General features: G+C 41.0%; 1 protein-coding gene across 2 annotated transcripts in view; it reads left to right on the top strand.

Moving 5' to 3' along the window:
• Window positions 1-19,945, top strand: part of LOC118932395 (protoheme IX farnesyltransferase, mitochondrial) — a 124,125-nt gene that overhangs the window by 76,416 nt on the left and 27,764 nt on the right. For both annotated transcript variants that reach the window (XM_036925820.2, XM_036925821.2), the window contains one exon: window positions 10,705-10,775. In XM_036925820.2, the coding sequence (XP_036781715.2) occupies window positions 10,705-10,775 (71 nt within the window). The remainder of the gene's footprint in view (window positions 1-10,704; window positions 10,776-19,945) is intronic.

The following is a 19,945-nucleotide window of genomic DNA, read 5'->3' as shown; positions in this document are numbered from 1 at the left end:
AGGAGGGAAGGGAGGGGAGGTTGCACCTGTCAGTAAGGGTGAGAGTAGGAAATGGAGAGAGTGTCCTGTTAGAAATGTCAGTGTGCAATAAGCATTGTGTACTGAAGGGAGAGAGTGGAAAGAGGGGAGACGCCAGTTGCTTGAGTGAAGCAGGCTGGAAGACCTCCTTGTGCCAAAGAGCAGATGGAGTTGACTATGGAGGCACAGTAAGATCGTGGGTGATGCTAAAAGCCTGTTTGAAATTGGCGGGTGTGGACTTGCAGTGAATCCCCTCGTCCCGTGTGGTCGTGTTTCCAGCACAGCTGCGCTGCTCAGGCATAAAGGGATAGGAGAATGGGCCTTCCGGTAGGTCCTGAGGTCATTACAGTTGAGGCAGAAGTTCCATGACAGGTCTGTACCGGCAGGGCGAGCAGATGCGAGGAACTGACAGCTGTCCCTGAGGACCTAGAAGGCAGTTCCAAATGCTTAGGGAGGAGCGTGGAGTGTGGAGGCGGCCAGGGCTTTTGCGAGGAGCTTTACGAGTCCCACTAGAGCACTGAACTTTGTTCCTTGAGCAGTGGGCAGCCGCTGAAGGATATTATGCTGGGAGCTAACATGACCAGGTTTGTATCTGAAAAGACCCTTTTTAGTGCTATGTGAATAATTGCTAGGAGAGAATCAGTACCTGTGGTAGGAGGTTGAAGGCTGTGGTAATCTAGGCAAAATAAAACAGTAGCCTAAATTAAGGAGGTGGCCCTGAGGGTGGGGCATATATGAGAAATATTTGGATCAAAATTTTGTCTTCCTGTGATTCTTTCTGGAAAAAAAAAAAATGGTTCTGATTGGCTAATTAGTTACTGTTGGTTTTTACACTAAATCTGTTTAGTAATTATTAGTTAAACTAAAGGTTTGTATTTGTAACATTCAAGTAGGATTTTTATTACCTTTTTCATAAGTAGAAAACACATGATCTTTATAGACAATTGTAAAATACCAAAAAGTAAAGAGTCATAAATCGCCCCATGTGTCTCTAGACCCAGAGACAAATATTATAAATATTTTGATGTATTTCCTTCCATCTTTTTTCAGAAAGTAATGTTACAAATTGAGATTTCTCTGGCAGGAGAGAGGGTGACCTAGAGCATCATTTTTGAAGCTAGTCAAAGCTAGTGTGACTTTTTTTTTTTTATTGTAGGATGTGGCACTTTGAGCCTCTATTAAGTGCTGTGTGACCTTTTAGACCTTTTTATTATTTTTCTTAAATGGCAAAGCCTAAAATACAGCTTAATGAGAGATGGCTTGAGTAAGGTGTTCAGAGGAGAACATTGACCCAGTCACCACATGAGGTTGAAAAGCCACTTCTGATGAATGCTGGAGCACACATACACTCGTTATTTCAAATGCCTCTTGGGGAAAAATCAGAGGGAACGAGTCTTACTTAATTTGTTTATTCTAGGTATGGCAGTAGACCCTTGGTGACGACCAGAGAGTCATGACTGGCTTGGTATCTTAACTGATCTATAAGCTGAAAGTAATGGCATGTGGGCTCCTGCTGGATAAGGGGCCTCTCTGGTGCTTTATTTATTTTTTTAATCATCCCTTTTAACTTGGTCTGAGATCGATTGAGACATTACCTTGGACCTTGGAAGCCATGAGCCATACTGGAATGACAAACACTTGCTGACAGCTCTGAGAAGATGAATGGAAAAACAAACCCCAACAAGGCTCTCATGTTTGTTTTTCTACTGAACCTTTAGAAGAATGTTGTTCTCATTATTTAGCATAGGGAGAGAAAAAGTTGCACCTTGTTATCAAAGTCAATATTTTCTGAGCCTGACTTACAAACACCTCTAGAATACATCTCCTTTTTGCATATAATTGATCAAAGTCAGAATAGGAAGTTCATCACTTGGCCAAGTTATATTTCTACCCAGCTTTGGTATCTCATTTTAGCTCACAAAATTCACATACTGTCTGTTACAAGGATTAGTAAGTGTATTTTTTATCTGAGCATCATCTCTTTGGAGTAATAATAATTGCTAACATAAAAGCATGATATAAATGTGACTATGAGGAAAAAATGGTCCATTTACTGCTCCGTTAAACTGAACTATTACATTGATTCCCAAACTGATTATGAGACAAAGATTAATATAAATTGTTTATTGTGTCTTTATTGATTAATGCCTTTCAGATACTTAAACTAAGATACCCTTTCTACCATAGGCAAGTCATTTTGTAGGTGTGACATGTGAAATGAAAGATCTAGGGTTGGTAGTTTTGTGTTATAATTTCACTGCATCTGTCTGCCTAACATCTTCCTACTTCCTTCCCGTAATAGATGTTTTATTTCATATAGAGAAAATAATACCTGTGTTTGAGTGGGCTACTGTGTCATTATCTCTCTCCACCAGCACCTTCTCTGTGCTCATGGAATAGTGACCTCATCCCCCTGCCATGATGATTCACGGCCATGATGGTTCTGGACTTTTCTTTGGGAACGATCCAGAAATAACCTTTGTGTGAGAATTGATGGAGGTTGAGAGTCTAGAGCTGCCAGTGCCATTCGCCTGCGTCACAGAAAAAGCCTGCATGCAGAATACATACCCCAGGAAGATTCCAGAGCCAGAGCCACATCAGATAGCACATTTGACACTGAATCCAGTAATTCCTAAAGCAGGTACCACCTGTAGTAAGAGACAAAGCCTCAGTTTTCTTTGAACTAGTTTGAGTTGTGTTTCTACCATTTGCAACCCCGAGATTAATATTAACAGATCATAGAATTGCTGGAGGGCAAAAGATGTGAGGGAGTATACGACTGAATGGAAGGAAGACAGTGAGGTAGGGAACCCTAGGAAAAGAACTCCAAAAGATTGATGGACTTTTTTGAGGAGAAGAGACTGAGATAAAAACTTCTTTTGAAAATGAACATAGAAAATAAGTTACTTACTGAAAGAAAAAGCAGGTATTATTCACTTATTTGCAATGCATTACTTTAATATGACATTGTTACAATCTTCATGTATTAGGATATTGGAGGCAAGAGGTACAGACCCATGGAGGGTTGACTTAAACAGGAAAATGCAGAGTGCAACTTGGGGTAACATGACACAAGGAATCAATGTTGGGTCTCTCCTCCACTTCCCTTGTGTCCTATTCCACAGCCACAGGCCAACGTATGAGAAAGGAGCATACATTCCTGGGCTTTCGTTTATCAAATCTCAAGGAAAGACCCTCACAGGCTGCCAGCGTTACACAAAGTGGGGGAGCATATGAGAGGGGGCACAACAGTGTCTTCCAAAGGTTGGTAATGCTGCATTTGTATTTTATTTCAACACATGTTGCTGGAGTTTTACTTCACTGCTGCAGCAGCCGCTGGGCCCAGCTAAAATGAGAACATAATGAAAAAAAATAGAAAGCACAGGGAAAAGATGTGAGTAGATTAAGCAGCTATAGTTTAAAAGTGTTTAAATTTATCATCTCAGTATACTTACTGTGCTGATGTTTTAAAAATGCAGTTTAAATATCTGAACCAAAGCAGTAAACCTAACTGAAAGGCATTGTACAAAATGTCTGTAAAACAGAATACAGTAGCATAATGACTCTGATCTCTTGGTGTTGGGAGGAATTGCTGAGGTCTCACTGAAACGAACCACAAGTCTTGGTTAGCATAGTTTTTCTACCCCGATGTTGCTTGTCCAATAAATTTTAGCATTCATAGGTGTCAAAAGCTGGTGCCGAGTTATGGCACCCCTGAGTTCAGTTGCTACATTCTAGACCTCAGTTCCCAGCTTTGGATGGCTGACTTGCCAGAAACATAGAAAAGATAATATCTTTCTTCGTCCAGATGAAATAATTCATTACAATTCCTAAACTAAGGATATGTGTGTGTACATGTACATGCTTACACACTCACACACACAGACTGGAGAACTGCCAATGCAGTTATTTATACAAGAGTTTCTGTGTTATATTAGATAACAACTTACCAGTATTTCAATAACATGATTTGTAATTGGATTCCTCATTAGTCCTGTGAAATTAAATTAACAGGTCATGTAGGGGTGATTATTTCAAATAACTATAAAATGTGTTTGAATTTTAGGGAAGGGAGGGAGTATGAACAGACAACATTTTAATATCTATAACTAGAACTGATTGAATAAAGAATATAGACTCTAATAGGCAAAGAACTTTTTAACACTTATAAATATTCATTTAAAAATGAATGCAGTGCAGTCTACAAATATACATTTACTTGCATTGATGGTTCATTTAATAAATTATTTCAGTGCCTGTTTGCATAGTTCTCTTTAAGAATTATAAATTCATATATCTCAGGTACTCTGTTACCTAGATCATTAGATAAAATGAACATATTGAAAAGCTAAATAAATACCTGTAAATAGCAGCACTGTTTTAAGTAATAGAGAAGAAGCCTATATCAATTAGGATTTGACAGAATGTCAGAACCACTATGAGTGATATAAGGGATATATTATAGGGATTAGACCAGATGCAGTCCTGGGAATAAAGCAACTGTACGTCCATTGCCCTTGTACCCAGTGATGGGCCTGAGGGAAGCGAGGCTATGGTCAGGCTATAGAAGACAGCAAGAGCAACCTGGAATCCACAAGGATGAGCTGAAACTCATGAGACCAAACTGGGACACCTGACTGCCTCTTGCCTTTTCCAAGCCTGCAGCTCTGATGATGCAGGTGACCTGCAGAAGAGCTGGTGCACTTTGCCAGGGAACAGCACAGCCCTGGCACCGGGTTATGAGAAGTGGGCAGAAATTGGCTACTGCCATGGAGGTCTGGCAGGGCTGGAGAAGCTGCAGGCTGGAAGACAAGCCGACAGACCCACAGCAGCTGTGTGTGAGCTGCAGCAGTGCCCACCCTCACATCACCTGCCAAGTGTGGACGTGCCTGCTACTTCATCTCCACCTCCCAGGTCTCCTGGGAGCTTCTATGGCAGTCCGTTACCTATAACCACGCAAGAAGGGAATTCCAGGCAGCACAGATACAGGTCAGCGAAACTGCCACACACACAGCCATCACAGTTCACCCCCATCAGCTTGGCATTCGGATGCTGGTCTCAGTCATAGTTGGCTTCAAAACAAGGCAATAACAAAACTGTATTTATGCCAAACATGGTGAAATTGTCCCTACAACCCAAAGTTCACTAACCCACTCCCCTAAGAGGATTCAGAGTTCCTTTATTTATCTTTGGGTGGTGGTCATTTCTCTTCAAGTTGAATCATGTCCTCCTTGATACTGTATAACTTGAGTACTCATTAATGCTATTAACATATGCTCAGTGGTAGAAGAATGGGAGAGAAATAAAAAATTCGGTTGATGTACACAAATATATTTATATCACAATAAGAAAAAATACTCAGAGCTATTATATGCCTTGTTTCTGCAGCTGGTTGCAGGGACGTAGCTGGTATTTATAGCTTCTTTCTTCTAACCATTCCATATGCCTGTGTCCTCAGCAAGCACCTGGGATGGTTGTAGTTCTTGCCACATGAGATGACACAACACTTAGTTCTTGAAGGTCTGGAACTGGAACTCTTACACACTGATGGTAGGAATGTACTTCATGAAACAGCTTGACAATTTCTTAAATTGCTTAAACACCTATCTACTATATGATTCACTGCAGTGTGTTTATCTATGAGAAATAAAAGCCTATACCCAAACAAAAACTTGTACTCAGATATTCATAACAACTTCTTCGTAATAGCCAAAAACTAGAAACAACTCAAATATCCATCAATAAGTGAATGGCTATCCAGATTGTGACATTAGCCATGTAATGGAATATCACTTAGCAAGAAAAAGGAATGCACTGTTGATTCACTTAGTAATATGCTGAATAGCAAAATAATTACACCTATGAAAAAAAAAGACATTTATATGATTCCATTTACATTAAAGTCTAGAAAGTTAAATAATGTGTAGGGTCACAGTGTAGTCCAGTGGCTGCCTGAGGACAAGATGTGGACAGGTAGTTGGGGCTGGGGACGAGGCAACAACAGGTCGTGACAAAACTTTGGGATGAGGTGTATGTGCAGTATGTTGATTGTGATGACAGCTTCATGGGTGTATACATATGACAAAACTTAAAATGCATGCCGGCTACTGTATAGCAGTTATGGCTCATTAAGCTAACAAAAGACTGAACTGAAAAATGGACGATCTATTTTTGTTGACCAACCAGAGTGACACTGTGGTGAGAAATCAAAAACAAATTTATTCACTAGGTCTGCTACCTTTTAAATGATTGTAATTCTTAACAAGTGTTTATTTGCATTATTTTGATTTCACCTAATGTGCAACCATACTTCCAAGTGGTTCAGAGAGGTGTCATGGGGATTCAAAGGAGGGAGAGGTCATACTAAGTCAGATGTTTAGGCTTCAGTTCAGGTAGCTGACCTAGAAGTTAGTCTTGATGGAGCTATGAGATTTGTTGGATGAAGATTTGGAGACTGTCAGGCTCACCAACAAGTGCAGACATAGGTGAGGAGTGAGCAGAAGCTCTTCACACACTGTGCTACAGGGCATCATGTACACTCTTTGTAAATCCTCCCAGCAACTTGGTTAGGTAAAAGAATTGTTCTCATTTGCTGCTGTGGAAACAAGGCTCCAGACACTAAATATTTTCTCCAGCCTCAGATTAGAGACTGTGCAAGTCTCCAGCTCCCACGGACACTTTACTGTGTTCATAAGACAGTGACAAGAGTGGCACAGGGATAGAAATAAACTGAGTGACAAGGTTGGAAATGGTGGGGTTAGATCAGGGATGGCTCTTGAACAATGTAACTTATAAACAGTTTAGACTTTCAAAATACATTGGGGAATGAACAGTGAGGAGACCATGAAACATTTCTGAGCAGGGAGTTTTATTATGATCTGTAGCAGTGGTGATAGTGGAGATGGAAAGAGTAGCTTTGAGAGATACTATAAAGTCCAGATGATCAAGAGTTGGTGATGAGCTGAACTCAGGTGGCTAATGAATAAAAGACATCAAAGCCGATTCTAAAGATTCTGATATGGGGTGTAAGAGAAAAAGAGATACCTGACTTTCATGGAAGTGTGTGGAGTACAGTTTGGGACATACTGAATTTGTGATTATATTAAAATATCCAAAAGAAAAATACCAACACTCAAGTGACATTACAGAATTGGAGCTCAAGAGAAAGTTAGAGCTACAAGAGTAGTGGTTGTAGTTGAAGCTATGAGAGTGAATGCAGAGGGTTAGGATCTGCCCCTTGGGCACCCTCTAACTATATGTTAGAGGGTGAAGGCGGGTGTGGTGTCCTCTTCATCTCCACTCCCCTCCCACAACCTGTTACCTGGGCCACTGCAGTCTGTTTCACCAAAGCCACCCTCCAAGTGGCAGTTACAGTGGTCTATCCAAAATACATCTCCTGCACGGTAGTCCTGGCACATTGAGTATGGCATGTGAAGCCATTCAGGAGCTGGCTCTTCACCTACCTCCAGATCTTCCACCAGCTGTCCGGCAACACCAACAGTAGTTCAATTTGTCGTTATTAAATAGTAGTTAATTTGTGATTATTAAGCACCTTCTATAAGCCAGGCATTATACTATATATCGATATATTTTTAAGTCTTACATCAACCTTGCAAGTTGCAATATTACTGTCCTCATTTTACATATGAGGAAATTGGATTTCAGACACTAGTGAGCATTAAAGCTGAAATGTAACCCAGGTCACTAACTGTGAATCCTACGCCCTAACGTCTATGCTATGCTGAATTCTTTCCAGCTACTCAAGCACATCATGAAATTTCTGCCTCTCATGCCTCTCTGTATGCTTCCCCTTGTGTCTGAGTTTTCTTCCCTCCTCTCCAGTCCCCTTAGAGCCTCTGACTCCTGCTCAGTCCTTAAACCCATTTAAGAAGGCTTGAAGGGTATTTTCCCTGCCTTTCCTACCTTCCCACCTGGTTCAGAGCCCATTATCTGGGCTCCCATAATTCTGTGCACATCTCTCTTTCATTGTCCTCTGCATGTTACTAAAATTACCTGGGTTCTAGCATCCCGGTCTTTCTGTTCAATTAGGGGTTGGCAAACATTTTTCTGTAATAGGCCAGATAGTGAATATTTTAGATTTCTGGACCATACCATCTGTGTCGCAACTACCCAACTCTGCCATTACAGTGTGGAAGCAGCAATAGCCAGATGTAAACAAATGTAGCTGGATTCCAATAAAACTATATTTGTAGACACTGTAGTCTGACTTTCATATAATTTCTACAAGTCACAAAATATTATTCATCTTTTGATTTGTGTTTCCAATCATTTAAACAATGTAAAAACTATTAGCTTGTGTGTCATACAAAAACAGATGCAGGCTGGATATGGCCCATTAGCTGCAGTTTGCTAATCCCTGCGTTAAGGTATGAACTTGAAAGCAGGTACTGAATGAAATTGGCTCTTGTATCCCCACTGTATGGTATGTAGTAGTTGCAAAGAAAATTGTATTGACTAAATAATAAGCCTAAAGTGGGACACTGAGAAAATATAGATTAGGAGAACCACTATTACATAGTATATCCCAATCAAAAGAGGACTATGTAAAAGGAAAGGAATTTTTCTAAGGATTTATCCTGCAGGAATAATTATACACATGTGCAGATACATGATACATGTTTGGGGATGTTTGTAATATGATGAAAAACATTCTGATTATCCTGTATGGGATTGGTTTTATGGTATATCCATAAAGTGGAATATTCAGCAGCTGGTAAGAGTAGCTGCCAGTTGCTTGCAACAGATCCATTGGAGAAAAAGCCCTAGAGAGTGAGCACTACAATCTCCTAACCTGAGAGTCTCCTCATGTAGTCACAGCTTCGAGTAGAGCAGGTGAGACCATATGGATTCCCTGACATTTAGTTTCTTACTCCATCGGCATCTGCAATATTGGGCTTCAGTTGTACCCAAGAAGCTCTGAAAATCCAGACTCAGCGTACACTTTCTGTTGTGTTGCATGTGATGTGCTAAACATGTACAGCCCACCTTTACTAAGGATTCGCCATCAGAAGAATATCTGTTATTCTAACCCATATATATAATATAATATATACAATATATTCCCACATTGTGGGATTAGCAGTGGTCATTTTTGATGTGTGGTTTTATTTGAAAGGTCTGAGAACACCAGATGCCAGACCACTGGCTCAGTGGGCAACTGGACAGTCATCAGAGCCAGGGGTGAGACACTGGGGCTACTGAATGACTTGCTGTGGTTAACCCTGCCCAGAGCGTTGCGAGGGATTACAGGAACCTGAGATGAATGAGGGGAAGAGGAAATAATCTGATTAGAAGATGTCATTGTGTTTGGGGATATTAAAACATTGTTTAAAAAAAATAGTAAAGACAGTCTTGTACCATAGGATAAGGGAAAATGAAACATATGTCAAACTTTTTGGAAAATTAAGAACACAGTTTACCAGATGTCGTTACCTGTAAGAATAAATTAAAAATTTCTCAAATAGTTCAGGATAAAATTTTCTTTCATTTTAACATTTACTTATTAGCTAGTACTAGGTGATTTTCAAAAGTACAATAGAATAAAGAAAATGTCCCTTTACTTATTTCGAGACTTTGCTTTTTAGTACTAAGTATTTTTTCTAACATTTATAGAACACCTAATGAGCACAACTCACTGTAGAGAGCTGTGGTTCTGTATGAACCATGTTTTGAAACCAAGTATATGTAAGACATGAGATCCTTATACTTGGGTATTCTCAGACCAGACATTTCCAAAATTTGTTAAAAACATTTTTCTTGAAAAAAGTTTTCATTATCAAATAACTGGCTAAGTAATGTTATATTTCTCAGAGCCTTTATTATACTCATGGGGTTTGATCTTGGAATCAATCTGAGAGCAAGGACACCCACTATGAGAGAACAGGGAACTGCTGACGTGGATCTTGAATTAGTGTGTCGTCTACCAATTTGCTATTGTAGCCCATTTAATTAGAGGTGTTCTCAATTATAACCTAATCACATCTGGGAGAAACTCTGTTGTATCAAAAAAGGTGACAGTTAAGTGACATTGATAACAAATTTAAGAACATGTGCAAAGGCTTTGGAAAGTGCGTTTTGGTGATCCCCTGGACCTTGTCCTTTAACAGATAAACAGGAAACATTACATCATAGGGCGACCCCACCAAGGTATCGGCCAGACTGGATTGCTTTGAGAGTAGAGGGGTTGCTGTTAATGTGGGGACCACAGGTTTTCCGGGCAGAGAGGGCTGGCTGGCTACCCTAGCCGCAGTCTGACCTCACCAGTTGTGTACAGTTTCATCTGGGATCTTGACTTTAGTAGCCTATTTCCCAGTATTGATTGGTTTTTGCTTGATTCACAGGCTTTGAGATATAAGAAAGGTTTCGATATCACTTATAGCGTAATGCTTTAAACTTGAAACAGTGACTTTGAAGGATATAACTGTATATTTAACAAATGGTTTTCAAAGTGCATGAAAGTGGAACTGTGTGTTTTCTTGACAGTTAATGCATGTAATTTTTAAAAAGTGTCTCTCCCAGAGAATTTTCCTCCAAAGAGTACCCAGAGCATTACTTTGTATAACCAACAATAAATTGAAATGTACAGTGGAAAACATTGTAGAACTAAAGCAGAAGAGAATTGTTTCATGTTACATTTAATGTTTTCTTTTTTCCATCTCTTTGCAGTTTTTTGAGGTGCCATTTGATTCAAACATGAATAGGACGAAGAACAGACCTCTAGTTCGTGGGCAGATCAGGTAAAATCATGAATTTAAGTCTCTCACATTACAGAACAGTCATTTGCTTGTTCATCCTGAAGCATTTCCCAATCTTTTGCCTTGAGTTGTGTAGTGAAAATCACACAGCCCCAAAGGGACATGTCAGTGTGGACCCAAAGTCCTTTTCAACCATTAACAAAATGTACTACAGAGCACTGAAAGTGGGTCTGAGATGGTGTGAGACTAACTCATGCAATAGATTTCTTTATTGAACTTAGTTTTGAAACATGGACTTGTTTTCACATAGAGTATCTAAAGATAAAAACATTCCATTAACACAGATGATTTCAGACAAATCTATAGAGGGTTCTAGAAGAAAGGTATGTCTGAAGCCTTCTTTTACCAGATAAACTGATAATGTTCTTCCATGCCGAGTAAAGTGCTGCCTCCATTACACTCCTTTCCACCAAATTCAATTAGGTAGAACTAAAAGGCATATAAATATTTTAATATCACTAATGGATAATAATTAAGCACTTTACTTCCTGGAGACATTGAAATTAGCATTTTGAAATACTTCTTTAAATACAATATCACAGGCTGAGAAAAATAAAAAGAGCCAAATAGTTTATACTAACTATTCTAAATCAGTGAATCCTCTTTTCATATTTCCGGGCAATGCGTTCTTAGAACGTAAAATTTACTGCGGTAACATTGGTTTGGTGGGTCAAATAATCACACATATTAAGTAAAATTATAAAGGAAACAAATGCAGATACAGTCAGTTATCTATATAAAAATGGTTTTTAATATTAGCTATTGTTAGCTATTCAATAAATTTAAAATACCATTAATTGGAAAAGGCAATAGAGCAGATGAAAATATGTAACAATAGACATTTCAGTATCTACTGACACCTTACTTTTTTGAAAGATAAATAAAACTATCTGCTGTGTTAATGTTTAGAAAGTGTCAAAAGTAGTTTTATTTAAGTACAGTAGGTTTAGAGGCTGAATGCAAAATCTATAACCATCTCAGAAGCCTAAAAGCTGCTCCTTCCACCGGTCAGATCACAGATAAGTTCTTATTTGGCATTTCTGTCCTCCGTGAAATTGTATTCTTCCTTAGAACCAAGGGAAATACAGGACTACCCAGGAAGTAGCCATTAGGCATAAGATGGTAATGCAATAAAGGCCTGTCATTCTTTTCGTAGCTCATCTTACTTGCCCAGTAGGGCTGTTGCCTGCAGAAAGCAAAGTCAGTATCAGTTCATCCAGGAGGCAGAATCGTCGTGACTGTGGTGGCTGGTATTGGCGGTGCCCATCCTTTAAAGTCGAGCAGTACAGCACAGTTACCAGTCTTGTTAAACTTGTAACTTCATCCTTTGTTTGCAAGATGACCCAGGCAGTATCTCATTTATGGTAATAAACCTTAATTGCTACTTAAGAGGACAAATTATAGGCCTGAAAAAAATAATTTTATTTTTATAGTTAGGATGTATTTTATTATATAGGCACAAGGAGCTATTATGTGTATGTGGCAGAAGTCTTGCACTAAGAATCCTAGTTTTAAAACAAAACTTTATACCTTGCCAGTCAGTGTTTATTATAATTTAGTAAATTATTATCTTCTACACAGATTATTTATAAGTGGGTGGCCTTAGAGGTGTAGTAGAAAGTCTTGTAGACGACCCACCAACATTTATAGACTATTGGTCATTTTAAGTGCAAAGCCCACCTAGTTTATTTTGAAATTCTCCTTTTGGTACTTACCCCCCCATCTGATTTGAGCTGATATGCGCTGTTGAATTTATCCAACTTAATAGACTTAGTTTGTCACTTGGCGTGGAAAGTGTGAGTTCCTGTCATTGCCGACGGACAGCAAAATAGTAAATCTGGAAGGAAATCCTTGAAAGTTTTTTGCTGATGACAGCTATTTCAGTCTTTGTATGGAGCTTTAATTCTCCCCATTCTAAAGACATACTATAAACATTTATGGAAAAAATGTACTTCATTAATCTTTTCAAGGGATTGCCATTCACATTGAAAATATTTAAGTGAAAAAAATTATGTTTCCTGTGAACAAAGTTATATAAAGTGAACAAAATTATAAAAGGAGTTAAAGTAAATAGTAATATATAAGAGAACAGACATATGCCTAGGCTAGTTGCTCTTTGATTTTGTGAAAGATCTAGGGAAATGCCCTGAAGGGACCCCTTGCTGGTGTGGACCTGTCAACACAGCTGTGCACGTGCCTGGCTGTCATTCCCGGGGAGCAGGCTGGGTAGGTGCTTGGACGCCTTGGAAGCCGGGAGCACACAGGGTGGGTGGGTGCTGGACGCTTTACCAACTGAGTGCTTTTCGCCTGGGTAACTTCTTCTTTATTACAGAAAGGATTAAAGGTTTCCTAAGAATATTTTAGTAAAATAGGAGAAAGATGTAAAGAAAGTCAGGGCTTACAGAAAATAGAATATGGGATAAATGGAAAGATCTCAAGAACAGCTTATCAAATTCACATAGTAAATAAAGTTAAGCTGTAAATTTCATCCTACATTTCCTGGGGAAATCACAGTTAAACTGTAATGATGACCATTACAGGCATTATTTATGTTTAAATCTTCCCATAGCTCCATGAGATACATGCTGTTAAATTCCCCTCAGTACTCAGATGAGAAAACTGAGGATCCAAGTATCATGAATAAGTGGCAGAACCAAAATTTGGCCTAGTCTGCTTGACTCCACACCCTGAGTTTCTCACCACTGCATGTAACTCTGTAAGTCTTCTTTTCCTAGAGAAGAAAACACTACACTAGGGAAATCAAACTTCTTAGTTTTAAGAACTCTTAGTTCTTAAAAAGTAAGCAGGGATCCTTGGTGATGATATCAGAAAAATATCCTCTGGATTTATACAAAGGAAGCAGATAGCAGATTTCTAAGGCTTCTTGTGGTACAAGCCACACCAAAGGGCAGCCCCCAGTGAGAACCACACATAGCATTGTTGTGAGGATAACAGTATAATCCAGAAAATCATGTAAATTGGAGTGCATTGTTGGAGGAGCAGGTTTAAAACCAGAGAAATACAGAGTTGTTTGCTGAACTGTCATCTGTTTTCAGAATTTGCTTTAAAATAGAAGTATTTCAATACTTATCAGGCAATAATTTAAAGAAGAGATTCGGGTTAGTGCCAAGGGATAGAGAGAAGGACTTGGCAAATAAAAGAACTAGGACAGTGAAAGTTGTGTGTTTTACGATCACGCTTCAGTGGCCCAGCCACTTTGGAAAGTAGACTGTGGCAGGTTTCAAACTTCACTCAGATCACCATCCTCAGGACACGCTTATAGAGAGTGGTGCCCCTAATGAGAAGTGTGCTAGGTGCTAGGGTCACAAAGATGTGAATGACATGGTCTGTTTTCTTAGAGTCCGCTGAGGACACAGCAGTGCACGTGCCCGAGGACACTAAGAGCTGACAAAGGGACAGTTCTGGCAGCAAGTGTGTATTCGGGTTTTGCCTCCTAGCAGGCATGTGCTAGATACTGAAGGCACAGTGGTAAATACTACAGTAGGTGCACGCCTGAGTGAGGTGGGAGTGAAAGAGGGGAGCCCAACCCACGCTGAGGAGGCCCGGGGGCCTTGGGAGGGACGTCTGGGGGCTGAGCAAAAAGTGCGTTCCTGCCCAGGCTCCTCTTCTTCTGTTCCCCCTGGCTGTTCCTTTGTCGTGCCCATTAGACTCTGTGTCTCCCTCTTTTCCTTGGGCACTCCACTCCACACTACCTCCAGCCTGGATCGCTCTCCAGAGCCTGGACCCTTTAAAAATACCAGTCTCATTTTCTCTCCCAAACTGTCTCCTTAGACACTGTTGCCTCACATTCCATAGTGGGGCGCCCCCAAGTCCTTCTGGACCTTCTTGTTCTGCTCCCTTCATCTGCTCATCCCACAGACAGCGCCTTTCCAGCTTGGAAGTTGCCCTGGAGCCTGCCCTGCCCCCTGCAGTAGTCCAGACCACCACCAGGCATGTGTGGGCAAGGACCGCAGTGGCTCTACCTTCTCTCTAACTTTCTTTCCATCTGTCTTCCCCTCAGTGGCAAATAGGTTTTCCTTAAGTCATCTCATTGGTTTCTGGCTTAAAACCTTTTGAAGTCTTCTAAGTATATTTAAGGAAGAAATACTTGCTTTCAGTTCTTAACTGTGTCACACAAGGCCTTTCAGACACTGACCATTGCCCCCTGTGTGCACCTTTTTTCATTTGTCCTTTTATGTTATACTGTGACAACGTGGAGCCGCTGGGTTTTTGCTGAAAGCCATGCTTTCTCTCATCTCTGCCAGGTGTGCTGACCTTGCCCTTTCATTACCTGGTAGAGCAGTACTTCCTCCGGGGGAGATAGTGCTCCTGAACTCCGGGGAGGTGGCATTGGATGGTGGCCTTGACACTTTCCTTGTGCTGTGCACCCTGTCACAGCACTGCTTGTTAGCACACTATGTACTAGTTCCTGGTGCTTCTTTCTCTGCTACACTGGGGGCTCTTCTAAGACAAAGACTGAGTCTTCCATCTGTTTATCTCCAGTGCCTAAGACCATTTATGTAATATGTATTTCCCAGTGCCTAATATGTGCTAAAGCACCATTTTCAGTGCTCTGATAGAGCAGTGAACAAAACGAAATCCATAACATGGGAGTGTGCATTCTAGCCATCATGTCTGGCAGATCGGTGTTGCTTAGCAGGGTAAGGGTGAATGGACAGACAGGAGATGATGGACAGGTGTTGGAGATGTAGAAATGACCCTGCAGTGAGGAAAATACAGAAGTGAATAGGACTACATGACGTGTGTCATCAAGGCAGGGAGAAGGCCCTGTGACAGGAGCAGAGAATCATGAGAGAGAGCATGAAGGCTGGAGAAGGAGGCTGCAGCCCTGGCCTGACAAACTGACTGCACAGGCGGAGAGTCAGCCAAGACTACACCAGGCAAGATGGGCGTGCTGAACCGCAGTACCAAGGGGGTGGCGCAAAACTTGCTTAAGAATTTAAAAAAATGACCAGGCTGGACTTAGAGTGAAGGGTTTGTGTAGGAAAACAGTCAGGAGGTAAAGTGGAGGTGGTGGGGGACTTTGAGGAGATGTTCCTGCCACACTGAGTTGCGAGCACTGTTGTGCAGGAATTGGACCATGGGCTGCATGGCTCTGGAGCTTCTAATTAGTACAAGGCAAAAAAGGAAGAAAAGGCATAGGGATTGGGAAGGAAGAAATAATCTTTTTATTCACAGACAATGGAAGATTGTTTACATGGAAAATTCAAGCACATCTATGAGAAAGCTGCTGGAATTAATAAGTGAACTTAGCCAGGGCACCAGATACAAAATCCAAAGTAGGAGTTGCTCTTCTGACATAACATGAGCTGTGAAATTGGGCTGGGTAGAGAATTCTTACTTAAAACACAGAAAGCACAAACCATAAGAGAAGAAATGGGTAAATTAGACTTCCATCAAAATTTTTTTAAATTCTGTTCCTTGAACACTTACAGAAAGGAAAAGATAAGCCACAGAGTTGGGAGTATTTGCAGATATGATCTGATAAAGGACTTGTGTCCAGAATATATAAAGAATCCTTATATATGATGCTCAATAACAAGAAAACAACCCAGTTAGAAAAATGAACCAAAGATTTAAACACTTCAGTAAAGAGGAGATACAAATGTCAGATACACATAAAAAGATTTTCAACTTCATTAGTCATTAGGGAAGATGCAAATAAAACCACAGTGAGGTACCACTATGTACCTGTTAGAATGGCCCAACATTTTAAAAAATAATAATACCAAGTGCTGGCAAGGATGTAGAATGGCCGGAATTCTCATGTATTGCTCGTATGAATGCAAAATGGTACAAGGACCAGAAAACAGTTTGGCAGATTCCTATAAACAAACGTTACCATACAACCCCCTTCTGTGTATGTGGAAACATTGTCCACATAAAGACTTGTATATGAACGTGTGTAACAGTTTAATTCCTCATTACTGAAAACAGACTGAATGCCCCTCAGCTGGTGAATGGATACGTGCAGTGACAAGGATAAATTTCAAAAGCATTGTGAGTGAAAGAAGACAGACACAAAAGGCTACACATTCTGTGTTTCCGTATTCTTGACATTTTGGAAAGCCAAAACTGTAGGGACATAAGTCAGATCATTGGTCACCACGGACCAGGACTAAGAGGTACGGACTAATTACAGAGGGGCATGAAGGGACTTTTTAGGGTCATAGAAATGTTGTATATCTTGATTGTGGTGGTGTTTACACGATTGTTTATCTTCTTCAGGACTCAGAACTAAGTGTACACCTGAATTTTAGTGCATGTGAAACTACTGTATGTCTTAGACTGGATTTTCAGAGCATTTGGTTTTCCCTGAGGACCATATTGATGTAGATTGTAGAGCTTTAGGGTAGATTTGGGATCCCACTGCCTGGACTCAAATCCAGCCCCTTTGCCTGTACCTGCTGCATCCTCTCCTGTAGACTGGGGATAATGCCCTGACCCCATAGGGTTGTATGAGAATGTGACTGTCCTTGTAAACAGACAGTGAGCATAGCACTGTTGCCAGCTGACCATTGCTGCTTTTTCATCAGTCATGTGCTGGACATCTCTGGGTGCTGGCCCCTGGCTAACTGCTGGGTTGGGACTGGGGTTAACCAGGTCCAGTGGGGGAGGCAGATGGTGAACCAGGAGCAAATAAACTCTAAGAGATCCCTCCAGGTAGTCATCTGGTGTAGAAAAGAAGCAACCAGAGTGCAAATATAGAACGGTTGGTGGAGACCACCTTAGAGAGGTGAGGGCATGCTGCTCATGAGGAAGTGACATTTGCATTGAGAGCTGAAGGATGGGGAGCCAGAGACCAGGAGGCATCGGGGGTGGAGGGAGCAGCAAGCGCAGACCCCAGGCAGCCACGGTGTGCCTGACGCAATGAATGGACAGGAGAGCAGGGTGGGCAGGCAGAGTGGTGTGAGATGAAGTCAGAAGTACGCCTGTGTTCTGTGTGCAGTGGAAAGCCAGAAATGAGTCATTAGTATGGGATTGGTGTGACCAGATTTACGTTTTTTATAAGAACTCCTCAGAATGGATATAGGGTCACAGGAGTGAGCAGAGGGACCTGTTGCAGGGCTAGGGGTGAGTTGATGATAGCTTGGACCCAGGTGGTCGCAAAAGAGGTGACGTTTTGCTGTTGCTTGGTTCAGAATTTAGGCTGGCCACCAGTGCCTCCAGTTTCAACTAAATGGTGTCTGTTTTTCAAAGCCTTCCCCTCTGTCCTGTGGCTCCCTGGTCTCCCTCAGATGAACCCTGCCCGTCCCTGCCTACCTGCTTTTGCTCCTGCAGCCCCTCTCTACCTGCTTTCCCCTTTTACTCTGCTCTGCAACTTTCATTTGTCCCTTTACCAGTGTCTCTCTCCTGTCTGCATGTTACCCCCCTTACACAAGTTCTTCAGCTCTTTACACAGATGCCACATGATTCACTCTAAGAAGATAGCAGAGAGGCGGCAGCCCCAGGGTGTCCTGTCGAATCCTCACAGCCACATGCACAAATACACAACTCATAGTCATGGGGCATTTGGGTAAATAGGGAGCTCAGTGCTCGGACAGAATGGAGTAAACCCGGCAAGGAAACAGCCCTTAGCCTCAGCCATCTCTTCTCCACTGAGACTCATCTTCAAGGCCCAGCCATCTAAACATAGCTGTTTCTTTTCTTTCCTCTGTTAGTTTAACTCAGTGAGTCTGAAACTTTAGTGGACATAGTCGTTACTTTTCAGAACTATACGTGCATAACCTTGCATGTACTTTATGAGATGACTTCAGGAGATCTTGAAGGATAATTTCGAGTGCAATGTATTTTCACCTTAGGGCTGACCTAAATAAACTTCAGCTCTACCGTGTTTCAAGAATGAAAACCCAGCCAGCCCTCTCGCACCTTTAGTTGCCAGTCTTAGTATGTTTGCCTTTGTTTTTACTGACCTGCCACTGTTTGTCTGCGTTGTTTCAGATGAAGGATAAAGTGACACTGAATATATTTAATAAGTGATGAATAGTAAGATAATTGTTTTTGAAATAGTCCATTACAGTATAAACAGACCCTTTGCATTTTAAGCAACAGTTCTCTGTAATTTTTTTAAGAATCAAGGGGAAAATCTGTACAACACAAATACCATTTAACAAGAATAAAATCTATGTAATTACATTATTATTTGTTTCATTTCCCCAAGGAGAGTACAGAGGACAGTACTTTTAATTGTCTCTTTATTATCTACATAAAATGCCAATTCTGTGTGTCTAAGGTATTACTTAGAATAAAACAGTTAAAAAGAACCATTGTCTTTCTTACCAGCTGTTTGGGAAAATACTGCTTTTCCTGTTTTCCTCTCTAGTGGAAAGAGAAGGCATTTTTATACTAAGATGACATGTTTAAATTCTTCCTAACTCTTGTAGGGACATGAGAAGTCATTAGTTATTCTGATTGCCTATTCTAAAGAACAGTGTGGTCTTAAAATAACTGCAGGTGGTTAATAGAAACATCCTTTTGCAGCTTCTATTTACCAAATGTAATTCCTGTGGAAACACTTAACCCCGTGGCTTTCTGCTTTTTACTTTAGCTCTGGGGCCTTTCTGGTAGAATTATGTATCAGAATCTTTAATGGCTTGGAGGCCACTTGATGAATTTGAATACATTGTACCTACATCACTTAGGAAGCATCCCAGATGCAGTGGATAACCTCAGAATCATGATGCATTTGGCTGAAAAGCTTTAGCATCTGCATCTAAGGACGTCTGCAGAGAAGTACTCCAGAGGGTCAGAATGGCACTGTTCTAACCTCTGGTACTGGCTCCTCCCCACAGTTAATCCTTGTTAATGCAGAGCCATGCCACTGCGTCCGTTCCCGAGGCTGAGTGTGAGTGCAGCTGGCACAGCCTAAGGGCTGCAGAGCTTCTGGCAGTCTGGATGCACGTGTTGGTAGGTGGCTGTGTCACCAGAAATATCAACAACTGCTTTATCTTTGGCGCCTCTGGTCCTCCTGTTTCTCTACAGTTTTTATATCCTCACTTGTAACTCCCTTCCACCCCTTACGTATCAGGCAGGTATCCATTGTCCTTGAACTCCTACTTAATGAAGCTTATGGCTCCTGGTAACATTTGTCCTAAATGGATTCGGTAGTTTTAGGGTGACCAAGAGGAGAG

The sequence above is a fragment of the Manis pentadactyla genome, chromosome 4, assembly GCF_030020395.1.
Source record: "Manis pentadactyla isolate mManPen7 chromosome 4, mManPen7.hap1, whole genome shotgun sequence".
NCBI lineage: Eukaryota > Metazoa > Chordata > Mammalia > Pholidota > Manidae > Manis > Manis pentadactyla.
Note: the sequence above shows the minus strand (reverse complement) of the source record. Positions and strands in the feature narration are given on the sequence as shown.